The sequence below is a fragment of the Ptychodera flava genome, chromosome 13 (assembly GCF_041260155.1).
Source record: "Ptychodera flava strain L36383 chromosome 13, AS_Pfla_20210202, whole genome shotgun sequence".
Lineage (NCBI taxonomy): Eukaryota > Metazoa > Hemichordata > Enteropneusta > Ptychoderidae > Ptychodera > Ptychodera flava.
Window position 1 is genome coordinate 30,942,556 of NC_091940.1, and position 18,060 is coordinate 30,960,615.

At 37.2% G+C, this 18,060-nt stretch overlaps 2 protein-coding genes across 2 annotated transcripts in view; both read left to right on the plus strand.

The window, feature by feature from the left end:
* LOC139148141 (uncharacterized) overlaps nucleotides 1–18,060 on the plus strand; it is a 190,109-nt gene that overhangs the window by 130,376 nt on the left and 41,673 nt on the right. The window lies entirely within an intron of this gene.
* On the plus strand, nucleotides 474–18,053 carry LOC139148142 (fibropellin-1-like). The gene is made up of 13 exons (XM_070719451.1): nucleotides 474–596; nucleotides 1,079–1,203; nucleotides 1,780–1,905; nucleotides 4,073–4,198; nucleotides 4,814–4,939; nucleotides 5,689–5,814; nucleotides 6,246–6,371; nucleotides 7,349–7,474; nucleotides 13,172–13,297; nucleotides 15,035–15,160; nucleotides 15,815–15,940; nucleotides 16,487–16,612; nucleotides 17,362–18,053. Exons 2-13 carry the CDS (start codon nucleotides 1,107–1,109, stop codon nucleotides 17,367–17,369), a joined length of 1,365 nt encoding a protein of 454 aa, XP_070575552.1. The 5' UTR covers nucleotides 474–596; nucleotides 1,079–1,106; the 3' UTR covers nucleotides 17,370–18,053.

Genomic DNA, 18,060 nt, shown 5'->3' on the forward strand with positions numbered 1-18,060 from the left:
AAAAGCAGTCTTTAGCTCATTAAAACATTTCTCTACATCAATTTCTGTGAAGGCCCTAGGAGTTCACTGACATGCGTATGTCACTGGAGTACGATAAGACAAGATTCTTTAAGCGCATACAGTAGTTGCCTCCATTGCAATCCCATAATGCTCATGAGTGAGTCATCACGTGTCAAAGCCTGGCGCACTTTTGTTCACTTTGATGAAGACTTCCAAGTGATAAAGTTAAAAAGTTATGAAAAGAACTTTAAAATTTAGATATGAAAAGGCGCCAATGTTTTTTGTTTGTGATGAAATCTATAACATTGTTATTTGAGAGCAGTCAGCATCTCACATGTCAAAGGTCACCATCATAGCAAGGTATACTGGGCAGCCAGATTGCCTTGAGTCTGCGGTGCATCAAAATTGGCCGTAGAGTGCCCACTGGTCTGAGTAATCACTATATTGTCCTCCAACTCTCTTACTCTCAACAGGGATTGACCCATGTGAACAAAGTCCGTGTTTGAATGGAGCAGCTTGTGTTGCAATGCCCGGTTCATGTGTACAGATGGTGTGTCAGTGTTCAGGGTGCTGGACAGGAACCAACTGTGATATTGGTAAGTTATTTTTCCTTGAAATTTCTTTGAATGTGTATGAAGACAAAGATGTAATCAGTATGTTCTACAATTTTGACAGGAAGGATGCTAGGATCAAAATTTGTTCTTTTAAAGATGATTTTGAAGTTTTGTGCTGTGGTCAGTGTTTGAAGTGACAAAATTGAACCATCCTAGACCAGATCTTTACTTTGTTTTGGGGGATTTTGGATAAAGGTGACAAATTGTCTTTGATATGCAATGTGATCAGGGAAGGGCAGGACTTCATATAAAGGATGCTTCCCCAAAGTTTGGAGGGAGCATAGTTACATGAATGCATATGGCAATTTGACTACAGTGTGTACCGCATATAATCAAGAAAATGAGTACATGATTTCTCGATGATCAATATTTCTTTGTGTTTTAATTTATATTTGTCTGTATAAGATGAGTAACATAGTGTGGCAACAGACTGTTACATGTGATATATTTTGTTGAATTTTCAGCTGCCAGCACTGCCTGTACAACCAACCCATGTCAGAATGGAGGTACTGTACACCTCTGCAAGGGTCATGCACAGCCTATGATTGTACATGTCCAACATGCTATGCGGGTCCTCATTGCGAGCATGGTAAGACTGCTGTCATTGGTGCATCAATATGTCTAAATAATTGCATTCAAATCATTATTCCATAATTCTAATGGCGTTTCACATTGATTTCATTTCATGATCAATCTGTCCATTAGTGCATGTCAAGAGTTCTTGTAGTTCATCAATATCAACATGCGATGTTGTTCTCAAAGCCACAGAATAGATATGGTGAAAGCTATTGCAAAAAGTCCAGACAAATCAGCTGGCCATGTTCAAACGCCTGGAGTTTGTCATGAATTTCAGTTCAAACAACTTTGGCATGGTCGGTGAATATATCTTGCCTCAGCTCTGATCAATAAAGAGGTTTAACTTCTATCATGTATACCATTAAAACAACTGAAATTTGCCCAAAAGCTCCGAACACAATGTTGCAAAGTCATGGTTAAGCTTCTATTGAGGAAGCAGCTTCAATTAGGAATGTTTCAGCATCTAGAGATTTTTTCAGGGAACTCTGTATGTGTTCAGTTTTGACATTGTGTAATTTTGCACAAAACTTGAACTTTTCACCATGTTTCCTTATTCTGGTATATTTTTTTTTTTGGCTGTAATTTGCAGTGTTAAACAGAATGTGTGAAACCAACCCATGTCAGAATGGTGGTACTTGTGTGGCTGATACAAACAACTGTAACGCGTTCCAGTGCGTATGTGCACGCTGCTTCGTTGGTCAACGCTGCGAACAATGTAAGTGTGGACATACATCTAGACCACTACACACCTTGTCTCAGTGGTCTGTACATTACAGAAAATTACTGGAAGAACTAAAAGAAACGCAGAAAATACAAAATAACTCACAGAGGAAAGAGTGTAATTAAAACCAATCGATAAAATCAAGCAAGCTTAAAATCTAGACTAAAGGATCTTACCTAAAAACAGCAAAGAAAGTATTTAAAAAAAATTCACTAAAAATGATAAAAAATAAACTATAAAACATGCAGGTAAAAATTATATCCAAGTCAACAGTAGCATTGACGAAAAATAATGGTTTTAAGAGACTTCTTAAAAAGAGCGAATTTCTTTATCATCCTAAGTTCGGGCGGCAAACTATTCCACAGTTTAGGGGCATACACTCTAAAAGCTCTGTCACCATATGTTCTAGAAAGTTGTTTCCCCAGATCTTTGACAGAAAAGGGATTCAATCTTACACCGACACTCCTTCTGGTATTATGTACTGGGCTATCAATTGTTACTAGTTCTGATAAGTAATTTGGAACCAATTCATCTTTATGGACAATTTTAAAAACCAAACAAAGAATTTTAAAACGGATTCGTTCTTCTACTGGAAGCCAATGTAACTCCTTGAGTATAGATGTCATATCAATGTGACGGCCCATCTTCCGTCCAGTTACCAAACGAGCAGCAGAGTTCTGAATGTGTTGAAGCTTGCTCAATTTATATGCAGGTAGGCCAAAAAGTAGACTGTTACAATAATCTAACTTCGATGTGACAAAAGCGTGAACCAATTTTCATCTGACATTTCTTCTCAAAGTGTTCGCATGTTGTGAATCAAGACTACCAGAGCATACCTACAGCTAACGGCTCGCAGAAGAGGGAGGTGTTTATGTCAATGTAATTTTCGTAAACCAGACAATACACCTGTTGTGGCATAGTCTGTGAAACGTTGGGCTAGTTTGATAACACATAGCAAGTTATGAGATACAAAACTGTGTAATACTATATAAAAAATTGCTGAAAGTGGAAGTTCACCAAGAATGATTTTTACTTAATATGTGCTAGCTTTGTGGTCCGGAAAGCTTGTGGTAGATTCAATGGTTATTAGTAAACAGAAACGCAAAATCAGACAGTGGACAGTTTATTATAGGTGATTCATTGTTTATGCAAGGATACCAAGAATAAACAATAGTTATGTAAACACGCACGGCCTGGTTTGAGCATGGGTGAGTGGACAATGCCATACCCATCGGAAGATGGTCCCTTCCATATCACATGATGCAAGCTCCAAGCCTGGAGCTTTTTTCCATGATCCAAATTACATGAAGTTGATGAAGCCCTAAAATACAACTTCCTGTACTATTTTTATCGGTTTTTGTAAAAAATCGCGCGAGTTATAAATGGTGAAAATAGCTTTTCCGGGGTAAGTGGCCATAAAGCTAGCACATATGTAAAGATCATCCTTGGTGAACTTCCCCTTCAATTGTTCAGATTCACATATTGGTCTTTCAAAGACGTGTGAAAATGATCAAATCACAGACAACTATGTGACACTGCTGTGGGATCTCAAAAGTGAAAGACTTAAAGTTTTGTTCAAACCTTCATCAATGAAACTACCATTCTCTCACCAATTTAACAATGAAAATCAGGGGACACCGTGCAAATTTTGGTAGTAGGGAAACAAATTACCTGTCATAACTGATATTTGAAATTCAAAATGGCCGCCATCTCTGTGTTGACTCTCTTGGGGAATGTACAATTTTCGATTTTCGAAAAACTGAGACAGTGAAAATTGTTCTTACTTCAAGAGCTTTAAAATGAGCCCCCACAAGTGATAGTTCTTGAAAAATTGTCAAAATTTCAGAGTTCAAATATCTGTCCCCTGTTATCCCATCTATCGGTGTGTAGGTCCAATCATCCGTAGGCTATTAAAACAATAGGGAAGGGCGAGTGTCTGTTGAGGAAAGTGAAAATCCAAACAGCAACATTCAAACTGTAATATACAATGTTGCAAACTTTAGAGTCAAACAAAGTCGTGTGCATTCATGCTGGGTGTCAAGTTTTTCATGGAACAGTATTTTCTTTGTGTTCATTGTGTGATTCGTCAACACCTCAAAAGTTACCATAATTATTTACTGACTTTTTATTTTTTTTGTATGTGTGCTTGTTTTTACTGTAGTTCAATCCACACCATGTCTAAACAATCCTTGTCAAAACGGCGGTACCTGTTTGGCTCATCCAAATTCTTGTGATGCCTATACTTGCCAGTGTACATCCTGTTTTGCCGGTCCTAACTGTCAATACCGTAAGTTACAGTTACTCTGAGTTTACTGTCTGATATTACTAGAAGAATGGGTGGATGACAATTGCCTGAAATGCTGTTTTATTGGATAAAATTGATACTATTTGTCCATCTTATAGAGCCAATGGACTTTATGCTCCAGACACACTCTAACTGAGACAAGTTGGGTGAAATCACTTGATAATACATATTATGTAAGGCAAACGTTACGCCCCATTGAAATTTATAAATAAAGTGGTTCATTGAACTACTATGAGGTAATGCTATATCTCATGATAAAATCTATGACAATGTAACTTCTCATCTACAATTTCAACCTCTTGTGACCCATGAGGGATGCATGTTATTAAAAATGAAGCAAACCGTCCGAGCAGGATGTTGTCAAAAATCGAAAAAAATATCATGCTCTGTAACTTGCTTTCTCAAGATGTCAAAGCTGCAAAGATACACCATGATCACCCCTCCTATATCTGTCAGATTCCTGGGAAGATATTGCTGATGATCACCCCTCCCATGTCTAATGGTGCATTCCTTGAATGTGATCAGTTTATCCAGTCATAAAACTATTTTCCAATGCAAGATTGTATAAATGACTTACATGTGCTCAACTATACACAGCCCTGCAGCCACAGTGTGACAACAATCCTTGCCAAAATGGTGGCGCCTGTGTCCCAAGGCCTGGTTCATGTACCGAGTATGATTGCACGTGTGTTGACTGCTGGACTGGTACCTTCTGTGAACAGAGTGAGTAAAAATACAGTGAAGTTATCTTACATAAGCTATAACATAAGCTCCAGATACTAAATCCAAATTATTTGGCCTACAACTCCATTCACAATCCCTTGAACAATGGGCCTACTCACACTTCATCAGTCTGCTAAGGGTATTACAACCATTTTCAGTAATAGAGCGCAAAGCCACTGCAGTGAACTGCAATAAAACTGCTTACACTAATTAGTTTCAGCTGTAGCCGTGGCCACTTTGGTGTTGAACAAGGCTACTTGATAAAGACCAAAAAGTCTGCTTGTACAAAGGCAAAACTAGCTCTGTCTGAGGCTCGAGTTGTAAATGAGAGTTTACGATTGGCATCCTGTGTTCAAGATTAAGATACAATGTAACATTACCATGCACTGGTCCATGTACAAATCTTTTTTATTTCAACTTCCCCAGACAAACTGTCTGCATGGGACATACAATGTTGTCGACTTTGCCAGCTGACTACAGCTGAAACTAATTAGTGTGAGCAGTTTTATTGCAGTTCACTGCAGTGGCTTCGTGCTCTATTACTGAAAATGGTTGTTATTGCCACCAAGCGTACAAATAGTGGGATAATTATTACTCCCAGCAAACACAACAAATGTACACGTGTTTACTATGCATGTATTAAAGAAAGAGAAACCAGCCCTTTTTTTCTTGACTCTGCTGTTTTATTCATATTTTCAAAGTAAAGTACTGACACTGGGCATGATAACAAAGTTGATTCTACTACACAGGTACTTCCTTGGCGTGTGCTAACAACCCATGTGAGAATGGTGGTACATGTGCCGGAGTACCAGGTTCCTGCCAAGCGCACACATGCACATGTGCACCGTGTTTTGCGGGACCTGTCTGCCAATTCTGTAAGTGGACTCCGTGTTCTGATGACGTTGTGAAAATAAGCAACTTAAGTTATGTTATTATTTGTTTACACAGACATTGTGAAAGTGCTTTCATAAAGAAATGTCAATGATTGGTTTATAGACAATTTTACCATGTGTTTGTCATAGTTTGCGTCACTGCCGTGTCATCATGATGCAATAATAACACAAAATGGTAAATGTATAATGCAAGATTGATGAAATTGGTACATTTTACCACCAACGTTTACGATCAAAATCATAAAAAGAACCCATTTCAAGAGTTCTTATTCTACTCAGCAGTAGTGAACACGCACAATTCTGATAATATCTGGATTCACTTCTTGTCAACAAAAGCTGATGTCATATGTGCAGTTTCAAATATGTAGCCTTAATCAGTCCTGTAAGTGTCCGCAATTGATTTTTCTCTATAGTGCTGCAAACACAGTGTCTGACAGCGCCGTGTCAGAATGGAGGAGCTTGCATCCCACAAGGCGGTAGTTGTTCGGACTACCAGTGTGTCTGTACAAGTTGCTATACCGGAACTTTCTGTGAGACAGGTAAGTAGTCCTGTACACCTTTCCAGAAAGTTACTATAGTTCTTTTCCCAGCATGTATTTGCACATGAACTCAAATCCCATGGTTTGGACTTTCATGCTGCCATCAAAGTTTTTGAATTAATATGTTGAAAGAAAACCAATGCACCTGTTTTGTGAAGTATGGTATGGGAAATGTATTCTTAATTATAGTTGGACACGTTTATTTGGCAGGGTATGAGGGCAGTTGGTAGATTAGGTTACGTCTCAAGTGCATCCAGCAAGGGGTAGGTGACGCATGGTGACCCATGCATGTAAAGGTCTAAACCCTTTTCCCCGTGTCCCTCCAGACGTTAACAATAATTATAGCAAGCCATAATCACCTATTAATGAGCAGCAACACATACGATACTGTCAGAGTCTTTACCAGTGCATAGGCATAGCATGTAACCCATGGGGTAAATTCCAACATGCAAGTTATCAGCAGGAGCCAAACATGGTTATGCTAGCCATATGACCAGTTGGCTGGCAAGATCACTTGGTCTTTTCGGTACCTTTACGTTGGTTGGTATGTTTTAATTACACAATGATATATTTTGTTTAGGTTTCAGCCAGTTAATGTACATCAGAATATAAGCTAGATTTCAAAGATATCAGTCAATGTACACTCAGAATTGTTCATGTAACAGTATATAAGTCTAGCTATGTAGGGCTTTCTACTTCGTATTTAAAGGTTTTTCTGACATGAAGGATACAGAATAAATAAAAAAATTAAAAGCTGTACGAATCACAGAACAGATACATAAAATTCATTGATTTGCATGAAGTCTACCATTGATGTTCTGTAAAAAAGTATTGTTCAGAGAAAAATATCAAAATGATGGAAATTTTACATGTAGCATTCAATGTTGTCTTTTAATATTTGTGCAGTCCTAGTATATTGTTAGCAAGATTGGAACCCAAGAGAATTTTAGCACTTTTTGCATTCCCATATTTTGCAGCTACCAATACTGCATGTGCCACCAACCCATGTCAAAACAATGGTGTCTGCTTTCCCGAAAGTGGCTCCTGCACAGCGTATAGTTGCCAGTGTTCCAGCTGTTACTATGGAGGGCTCTGCCAATTCTGTAAGTTTGAACCCATCTTTCAGGAAATGTTCATTTTCACTTTTCACGAATAAATCACCTCAGCGAGAGCTGTTTTTGGGCATTTGAATTTTTACAGTACATTTCTCCACTCCTGCTTCTATTGGCTCATTTTTATTAGCTCCCATAGCCATATGTATATATGGCAATGGAAGCTATTCTTATAGGCTAGGGAAATGTCTGTATGTATGTATGTCTGTATGTCTGTATGTCTGTATGTCTGTGTGTCTGTAGTCTGTATGTCTGTATGTCTGTCCGTCAACATCAAAAACTCCAAAACCGCTGTACATTTCATCTTGATATTTGGTGTGTACATGGATGATGGGCTGTAGAAGAGATTTTGTTCAAATGAAGTTGTCATTGCCAAAAATATGCAAATTAAGTGAAAAAATGTAAAAACAGTCAAAATTGAAAAAACTCAATAACCACTGAGCAGATTACATGAAAAATTAGCATGTAAGTACTTTGGGCTGACATGAAATGATTGTGCACATCTTGGGTCAGTATCTTGGACTTGCTATTTTTCATGAATTTTTTTGTAATTTTCTCCCATTTTTGGTCAAAAAATCTCCTGCTCTGAAACCACAAGTCCGATTGATTTGAAACTTGGTATGGAAGTGCATAGGAGTGACCTTTCCCAAATTTGGGCAAATCGTGGTGAAATTTGCATATTTTTAGTTTACACGTCCATAGACTCCCATGTATAAGGCAGATCTCCATAGACTCCCATGTATAAGGCCACGAAAAATAAAATTTAGTTTCTCATCGTATTCATATTGCAAAAAGGATGCAGTGACACAATTTTTAGTCCCCACGGATGAAGTCCAGTGAGCTTATAGATTGGGTCATGTCCGTCTGTTCGTCCATCCGTGAGTCCATCCGTTCACGCAGATATCTTGGATATTTTGACAAAATGTCATGTGACCTTGATGACCTTTGATCTCAAATATACATATTTGTCCATAACTCAGTAACCACAAGTGCTACCACCCTTCATATATGGTATGATGGGACAGCTTGTGACGCCACATATTGTACCTCATTAATTATGCACATATCTAATTTTGAGCGAGCCAATAGAGCTAGAGGTCTGATTTTTGGTATATAGGGATAACTTAGCAAAACAATTTTTTTGACAAAATGTCACATGACCTTGGTGACCTTTGACCTCAATATACACATTTGTCCATAAATCAGTAACCACAAGTGCTACAGCCTTCATGTATGGTATGATGGGACACCTTATGACGCCACATATTGAACCTCATTAATTATGTGCATATCTAATTTTGAGCGAGCCAATAGAGCTAGAGGTCTGATTTTTGGTATATAGGGATAACTTAGCAAAACAATTTTTTTGACAAAATGTCACGTGACCTGGGTGACCTTTGACCTCAAATATACATATTTGTCCATAACTCAGTAACAACAAGTGCTACAGCCTTCATGTATGGTATGATGGGACACCTTATGACGCCACATATTGTACCTCATTAATTATGCGCATATCTAATTTTGAGCGATCCAATAGAGCTAGAGGTCTGATTTTTGGTATATAGGGATAACTTAGCAATACAATTTTTTTGACAAAATGTCACGTGACCTCGGTGACCTTTGACCTCAAATATACATATTTGTCCATAACTCAGTAACCACAAGTGCTACAGCCTTCATGTATGGTATGATGGGACACCTTATGACGCCACATATTGTACCTCATTAATTATGTGCATATCTAATTTTGAGCGAGCCAATAGAGCTAGAGGTCTGATTTTTGGTATATAGGGATAACTTAGGAATACAATTTTTTTGACAAAATGTCACGTGACCTCGGTGACCTTTGACCTCAAATATACATATTTGTCCATAACTCAGTAACCACAAGTGCTGCAGCCTTCATGTATGGTATGATGGGACACCTTATGACGCCACACATTGAACCTCATTAATTATGCACATATCTAATTTTGAGCGAGCCAATAGAGCTAGAGGTCTGATTTTTGGTATATAGGGATAACTTAGCAAAACAATTTTTTTGACAAAATGTCACGTGACCTCGGTGACCTTTGACCTCAAATATACATATTTTTCCATAACTCGGTAACCACAAGTGCTACACCCTTCATGTTTGGTATGATTGGACACCTTATGACGCCACATACTGTACCTCAATAATTATGTGCATATCTCATTCTGAGCGAGCCAATAGAGCTGGATGTCTGATTTTTGGTATATAGGGATAACTATAGGAGAGAAATTTTTTGACCAAATGTCATGTGACCTCGATGACCTTTTCCCTAAAATATATGTTTATGTCAATAAATAAGTAACCACAAGTGCTATGTCCTTTGTATTTAGTAGGATGGGAGACCTTATGACAACACACGCTTTACCTCATTAATTATGTACACATCTAATTCTGGGCAAGCGAATAGAGCTAGAGATCTGATTTTTTGGCATACAGGGATTAATTAGCAATATAATTTTTTTTTTCAAAATGTCATGTGACCTCCATGACCTTTGACTTTGATTATACATATATATGCATATTTCAGTAACCACAAGTTCTATACCCTCCAATTTTGATAGGATATTAGACCTTAAGATGTCACATCTTGTACCTCATTTATAATGCGCATATGTATTTCTTGGCTGGCCAATACTGCTAGAGGTCTGATCTTTTTTCCCGATTTAGAACCATAACTTAGACATGCCTCATGTGTTTCAAATTGGGAACAACAACATAGACCTATGTGCCCATAGATCTCAACATATACACCCCAGTGATACTTCTTAACCCTTAAAGTGCCGCGTCGGTTTATAAACCGACACGGCATTCTCGCTCTCAGCGCCACGTCGGTATATAAACCGACAGTGGTTGCGTTCTATGCTTATGCCTAACTTAGCTATGCATTACCGAACTCAGCCAGAAGGAGGGTATTCCTGACCCTTTGAACCCAGTTTAGTACCATATAAGGACTAAAATAATGACATCATGCAGCCTAACAATCAAAATTCCAGTAATTTATGCGAACTTTCTTCAGAAGAGGTCAGCAGTTTTCATGAATATTTAATCAGGTCTGCAGTTTCACCCGTACGTGGATACGGCCACAGTGCATTGAACGAAACACGTACGTACGTTTTGAAAGCTTTACCATGCCGTAGACACGAAAGACAACTATATTATGCCAAGCTACTGCCCTCTGGGTGATAGAAATGATAGATTTTACAGTTTTTTTGAGAATATTTACGGAAAAATGACGCGATTTGGAGACCAAATCGATCGCGATAGTGAACTTCGAACGTATCGGCGGCCAAGATGGCGGCACTGTGTGATGCCTAACTCTCACATGGAACCCGAGGTTAAGGTTTTCGAAGTCCAAAACATGCAAGATTGAGAAATTTGTAAGGATTTGGTTAAATTGAAGTGTATTTTGTGAATTTTCAAGCGTTTGACTGCCAAAAAGCCCCTTTAAACTGTTGATATTTGACCTCCGGCCGTCCTGAAGCGAGACGGCCATGACAGTCGACCCGGTTTGTAAATGAAATGTAGTTGTTCCGAACTGTTGACATTGCGAGACATTTCCTACGTGTTGCGCATTTTTTAACTGAAATAAACCGGACATGAAACTTTTTTCTCGATACTTAGTGGTTTCTTTCCATTTCGTGGCGTGCTTGTCAAAAAACGTGATCAAACTTGGCGAACGGATTGACTAGTATGTATGGTAGTACGAGTCCGTGACTCGATAAGCCACAGATAGTTACACGCGTACGTGAATTAAACTAATGTAAGTTGGGTCAAACACCAAATTAATCGATAAAAAGGTTAGTGAAATGTGTTTTTGTCTTCACTCTTCATTATAGTTATACCGGCGGTTCAAACTATACAGAGTCAGTTGAATATGCCCTATAGTTGTGTGCATGTGTTGCACAATAGTTACCCCTCCATGTACAATATGGAACCTTGTTGTCTCTGTGTATGCAAATTAATTGTTTGTGTTTACAGGCAAACAAGACTATAATTGATTTCTTCTAACTTTGAAGACAGATTTTAAATAACACTAACAATAAATCGTATGATAGATAGTAAACTGATGACAAAGTGGATATGTACACTGAATTTTTCTCTGGAAAATCATTTTCACTAGAAGAAATATAAACAAGAAAACAAATACAAACAAACAAACAAACAAACAAACAAACAAACAAATACAATAGACAAGTAAACGACAATGCTTGGGCAATGCAATCATGCCGATGCTCCACACACAGAAGTTGTCAATCTACATTTAGTGTACTGCATGTAAATATTATTTGTATTTTTGTAGAGATGCATTTGCACAGGAAGCATTTGTATTATTTTGAAAGACACTAATTGTTTGTTTGTTTTTGTTTATTATTTACGTATGATGTTACATGATGCTGAAATCGTGTACCTGAATTCGTGTCTTTCCATAACATGAAAATTTTATTCAAGTTTGAAGGCCAATGATGAATTTTTTACATTTTTAGAAACTTTTTATCATTTTCAGTGAATTTTGAACAAAAAACGAGCATTTTAGCCAATTTTACACCTTAAATGTGCTAATTGAAACTTTTCATTGTCATAGAGAGCTTCTTCATATCCTGAGCTTTGGAAATAATAATGGGTTGTTAGGGTTTCTCATCACAGAAAATGAACTGCACCGGTCTGAAAAAAGCATAACATGTTGAGAAGTTGGGTTCAAAAAGTCCTTGGCCTGGCAGTTGCATTGCATAGAAAGTCTATGGCACTTTAAGGGTTAATGACCACATTTTCCTGCCCCATCAAGACTAATACTCCTATTACAAGTGGGGACTATGTCATTGTAAATGACTTGTTGAGTTACTGGTTGTATCACAGTATTCGATATATCTAATTCTGTATTTTTTCCATTTATATTCTGAATAATTACATTAAACATATTTCACTGTCTCCAGTACATTTCATTTAAGTATTTTCACTTCATGCACTTTATCCCTTTCACACATGTTCAAATATCTGACCAGAGAACAAACACTAAATAGTCCAGGATGGGAGCTACAGTGTCATTGACGCTATTTTTTAAAATTTCACCCTCAGGTCTTTGTAAAAAAATCAAATTAAATATTTCTCCAGAGGGTAGACACAGGATGTAGAAGCCATTTTGAATTTCAGTCATAAACACTTTTGGATGATTCTCTTATGCCAAAACTTTACGATGATCTCTGATAATTGATGCTTATTCTTGATTATGAAAGAGCATTTTTTGATGTTTTCTTGAGGAAAGACTGAGTAAAATGCTTAAAATTTGTTTCAAGACATTATATGAAGTGGCAAATTCTCAACGGGAAAGTTCAGTTTGGACTAAGATTGTTGTGGAGACCATGGTTAGTTTTTGTGTTCTGTATAGTTTTGTGTAGTGTACAGTATGTAATACATTCTATATTTGCACTCACTTCATTCTATCCATTTTCCGTATTTTGGTTTTCAAAAGTGTAAACATTCTGCTCAATTTCAAAATCACACAATAATAATAGGATATTACCCAATGGCAAAGAACTCTGAACAGAAATGCTGTTAAAAAATGTTTCGAAAATGTCAAATAATTACCTTTATCATCGAATGTTAGTCCAGTAGAGTTGTTCACAAATATTTGCTCTTTTTACATTCATATCCAGTTGTGCCACAACAGTGTATGAACAACCCGTGCCAGAATGGTGGCGTTTGTATCCCAGTGTCCGGTTCCTGTACAGCTTACACTTGTCAATGCACTGGTTGTTTCACCGGTTCAAACTGTCAGACCTGTAAGTACACAAAGCAAACGTTCAAGTGTCCCAGAATCTTTAAAAGGACAGGTTGCAAGGACAGGTGCATCATCATGCACGTTTTTATCATTGCTTTCTACAGATATGGAAATTCCCAGCATTCAGCTGACCATTTTAACCTTATTTTCTTGTGTAAAAGGTCCACATGCAATATTGAAAATGATTTGAATGTAAATGCGGATGGTAAAAGGTAAATCAAACTACCTATTACAAATAAATAATGTGCTCTGTGCATGTCGATATGGTGAACATTTACCCTTTCAGAGGTAAATCTTTACATGATGTCATGGGTCACAAGGGGGTTAAGATTCAAAAGGTCAAAGTCTAACCTTACTTGAAGGTCATAAGGGATCAGTGTTCAAAAGGTCAAAGTCTAACTTTACTTCAGTATTTTATTAAGTAAATTTGTGCTCTTAAATTTCAAATTACTGTGATTACTAGCTCTATGTAGTAGCTAAAGTTGCATATATTTTTCTGAAAAGGTTCGACTGTTTGTGTCCTATTGATTTAACACGACAAAATTACAACTGACATCAGTAGTGACCTTTGTAAAACTTGTAACTTTTCAGTGATGCATTTTGACCTTTATATGTTCAGCATGGCGAGAATATACATACAGTATTTTATTATACATCTACCATCGAGAACAATAAAATTTTGTGTGCGCAAAAAAAGCCATACAGAACACCAGTTCCGTACACGTACGGTTTCCTGGTGCCCCATCCCCTGTGGCTGTATCTGCGCGTTCACTGTTGAACAGTTTCAAGGGACTCATTGGACGAGTACCAGAACATGTCTCGTACTATTTATGGACTATGTTTTTTTAGTGAAAACACTATTCAGAACGTGCAGAAGTGATAGCGTTCCGCGCTTGCACAATAAATGGTCACTACTCTGACAATTTGATGCCCCAGTCACAAATGTAAGATGTATAATGTTAAGGTTCTCACGAAAATACCACAAAAGATGCACTCGTACAATGCTGCCATGCATCGCGCTCCACTTCACATCAGGCGATACACAGCGCCAATGTCCTCGTGCATCCTTTGTGGTATTTTCATAATTATCTCATAGTATCAGTACATGCAGCGCTACAACACACAGCATTGCTGCATACACACTTTCTATCATATCTGAATTTTGCGATGCAAACTCAGCATTGGTAATGGGCAAAGATATATGAATTGAATACATCAGACACCATCGTGGTGTCCTTCTAGAACATTGTGATTTGTGACCTCGTCAAAATAGAAATGAGTAATAACAGTCTTTACTGAGTCTCATCATTTCAGTGGAATAGTGCTGATTCATCATGACATCAGCAATCCCTCATTAATATCCAAAAACAAATATTTGTCTGAAAATATTTGATGGGTCTTTCTTGAAAGTACACTCACAGGAATGGAGAAACTCAAACTTTGGTACAACTTATGTCTCGATTTAAATTAATGTAATAGTCTCATATTTGTCATAGGATCGCCACCCTCCACACAACGATATTAATGAAAACGGGTGCACAAAGACCAACATTTGTCCAAATAAGCAGAAGCCAACCTTGCGCGGGCATTGCTCTTTTGTTCAAAAAACCTGAAATTGAGATCAATTCCATTCCTCGCCATTATTACGTTTGCTGATATTGAAAAACTAGTTACGATTTTGTAAGCAAAAGGTCAAGTGTAATTTCTAACACTGCATCTGCTTTGTCAATAATTTCAGATTCTCAAACTGTCTGCAACAATAACCCTTGTGAAAATGGTGGAGCGTGCATACCAAGTCAAACTAGCTGTGAAGGCTACTCGTGTTCCTGTCAGCCCTGTTACCAAGGTTTCCATTGTCAATTTTGTAAGTGATGTTTCCTTTTATGATGACAGTAGCGCGTACAGGTCTCGTGAAACTTCATTCATTCTCCTTGTTAAACCAATGTGTCCATGGAATGAGAAACACCGGCAATTTATCAAAATCTGAAGTTGTATTTCTGTATTATTAACAACTGCAAGTGTGATTAAAAAGTACAATGTTCAATAAACTGTAGAACTTCCTCCACTGCACAAACATTAGAGATGGAAGAAACAGCAGTGAGTCATACAAGTTGCACAGAGCACAGATGTAATCAGACAGATAGCAGAAGGAGTTTGAATTTGAAGCATAGTCCTTGGTAGCAATTTATAATAAAGCCTAGTACACCTGCTTATATTTTGACAGCATAGTCGTTTCTTGTAAATCACTATAAAACTGCCATAGTGGAAAGATATTGGAGTATATATCATGCTCATTGGTGGATATCGCAACCTCATACCATTGAGATGTGGTCTTTGTTAGGTATTCTGTTCATGCTTAACCCTTTCACCACCATGGTTTGGCCCAAATCCATTGTTATCAATGGCGATTATAGACGTGTTTACAGGGCATTGGGGTGAACAGGGTAAGGTGCGAATATGCTTGCCTCGTAGTAGTTGTTTAGGCTACCATATATGAATTATTTGTGTATCCTTTCAGTGGTGCAGAATCAGTGCGTCAATAACCCATGTCAGAACCAGGGATTATGTATACCAACTACTGGGTCATGCAGTGACTTCACCTGCCAATGTCAAGGCTGCTTCACTGGTCCGACATGCTCAATACGTAAGTATTAGAAGCTGACCCAATGAAGAAAGATTCAACAAATGTGAATTGTGAAGTCAATGATGAAGGGATCATTGGTGCGTGTGTTGATTGGTATGGTCTCTCACTTTCACGCGAGACAGGAGGGTTCAGCTGTAGCTTGTCACTGTACAAGCCCACAGGAAAGTTCTACAGTGGCTTAATTCAGATGCGTTTCCATTTCATTTAGTACATTAGGAAAGAACACGCCTCAGGCACAGAAATTTCAAATCCAATTCTCATATGATCTACCACTTCTGGGGGTTCATTGTAAAGCTCTTGATCTAAGATAACTTTTCACTGGCCTAGTTTTTCAAAACTTGAAAATTTTATTTTTCCCCATAGCTTTAACACAGGGATGGTGGTCATGTTACATTTCAAATATCGTGAAATCATAGATAATTTGTCGTGCTAGTACCTGCAAAAGTTTTTGTCTTTCACTTTTGCGACACATATGTGGACTTTTTGCATTCGTCAATCCATGCCCAATAGTTTGATTTTGATGTTTTTATCAATTTCTGTCTTCAGAAATAACTAGCCCATGTTCACCCAATCCATGCCTAAATGATGGAGTCTGCATCGCCAGAGGTTCATCCTGTAATGACTATTACTGTCAATGCGATTCATGTTCCACTGGAACCCAGTGTCAGACACGTAAGTTCACACGCAAATTTCAAAACTTTTACTATTCATTGAGCATTTCAGATAAAAATTCTTCTCAGATAGAAATGATCTCTATCCAATTTAGTTCCCGTGTTGAATGTGCTGTAAACAGCTTTTCATGTCAGTTGCCCTGTATCCAATTGAATCAGTATAGTCATTTCTGTGATCATTTTCACAAAATTTTCAGAAATATCAGTTATAGTATTCTCTTTTCCTAGTTATGCTATTTGAAATGTCATACGATGATCTACTGCATGCTTGAGGTCTCCCTTTGTTGAAAGTTAAAGAGTAATCCAGTGATATTTTGTAACTACACTGATTAAAAGGACACAGAGCCATAATGGTACACTGTACATCTTAGTTCACATGACATATTAAGGAAATTTGAACTTTTGATATAGACTGTGTATTATGCCCTTTTTAGCGTACTTTTTAGACTGCCAATTACACACATGTAAACTAAATTGTGAATCTCAAAATTTTTCAATGTGGATAGAATTTTCAGTCATATTGACAACTTTATTGTGAAGCTGCATTTATTGTTCTCTTTGTATATTTTTCTTGCAGTTGTGGAATTCCAATGGATCATGCTCTTACAGACTTGTATATGATAAATAATTCTCAAGTTTCTTTTGCTTTTTGTTTGTTTAATTGATTTTCACTTGATTTTCTTTACGCTGAGAACGGACGGAACAAATCTTTTAAATAAACTCTGCATTTCATGTTTTTTTATTTTTCAGATTGTTAGGCACTGCAATGAGGAAGTCAAATGACCAGGTTGTTGTTCATACCTGAACAATGATTATTATCAGTCACTTACGATTTTTGAAGTGAAAAAGAGGAATACTCTTAATACTTCTTTTTTTTACAGCCTAGCAGAGGAAAATATTGGTTTGATATGTTTTTCATAATTATTCCTCTTGCAGAAAAAAATTATTTGTAATTACCATATTATTGATAATTAATTCAATACTCAAGCCCCATCTTTTCTTTCATCTTCTTCCCTTGTTCTACTGTTTCATCTGAATATTTATCACTTTCTTTTCATTCTTACTTACCTCTACGTGTCCTTTAGTGATCGTTTTTTTCACCATTGAGATAATTTTTTCAAATTTGCAACGAGTTCCATGTGGTACTTGATATTTTATTGCAAGCTGTTACATGAGTGATGACACAAAAAGATAGATCTATCAATATACATGAAAGAAAAACATGATTAGCATCTTAACATTTCATGTAAAAGTCTGTGAACAAATGTTTCTTGATATGATGCAAAGAGACATGGAAATATCTGAACTTTGTTTTAAATAAGATTTGAAGTGATAATGGAAGAAATATTTTCCTAAACGTGAAAAAATCATCGAGTTCATTCACATTTGGAGAAGAAGGAATCAAAAAAAGCAAGAAATAGCAATTACTTTAAATTCCATTGGTGCCTC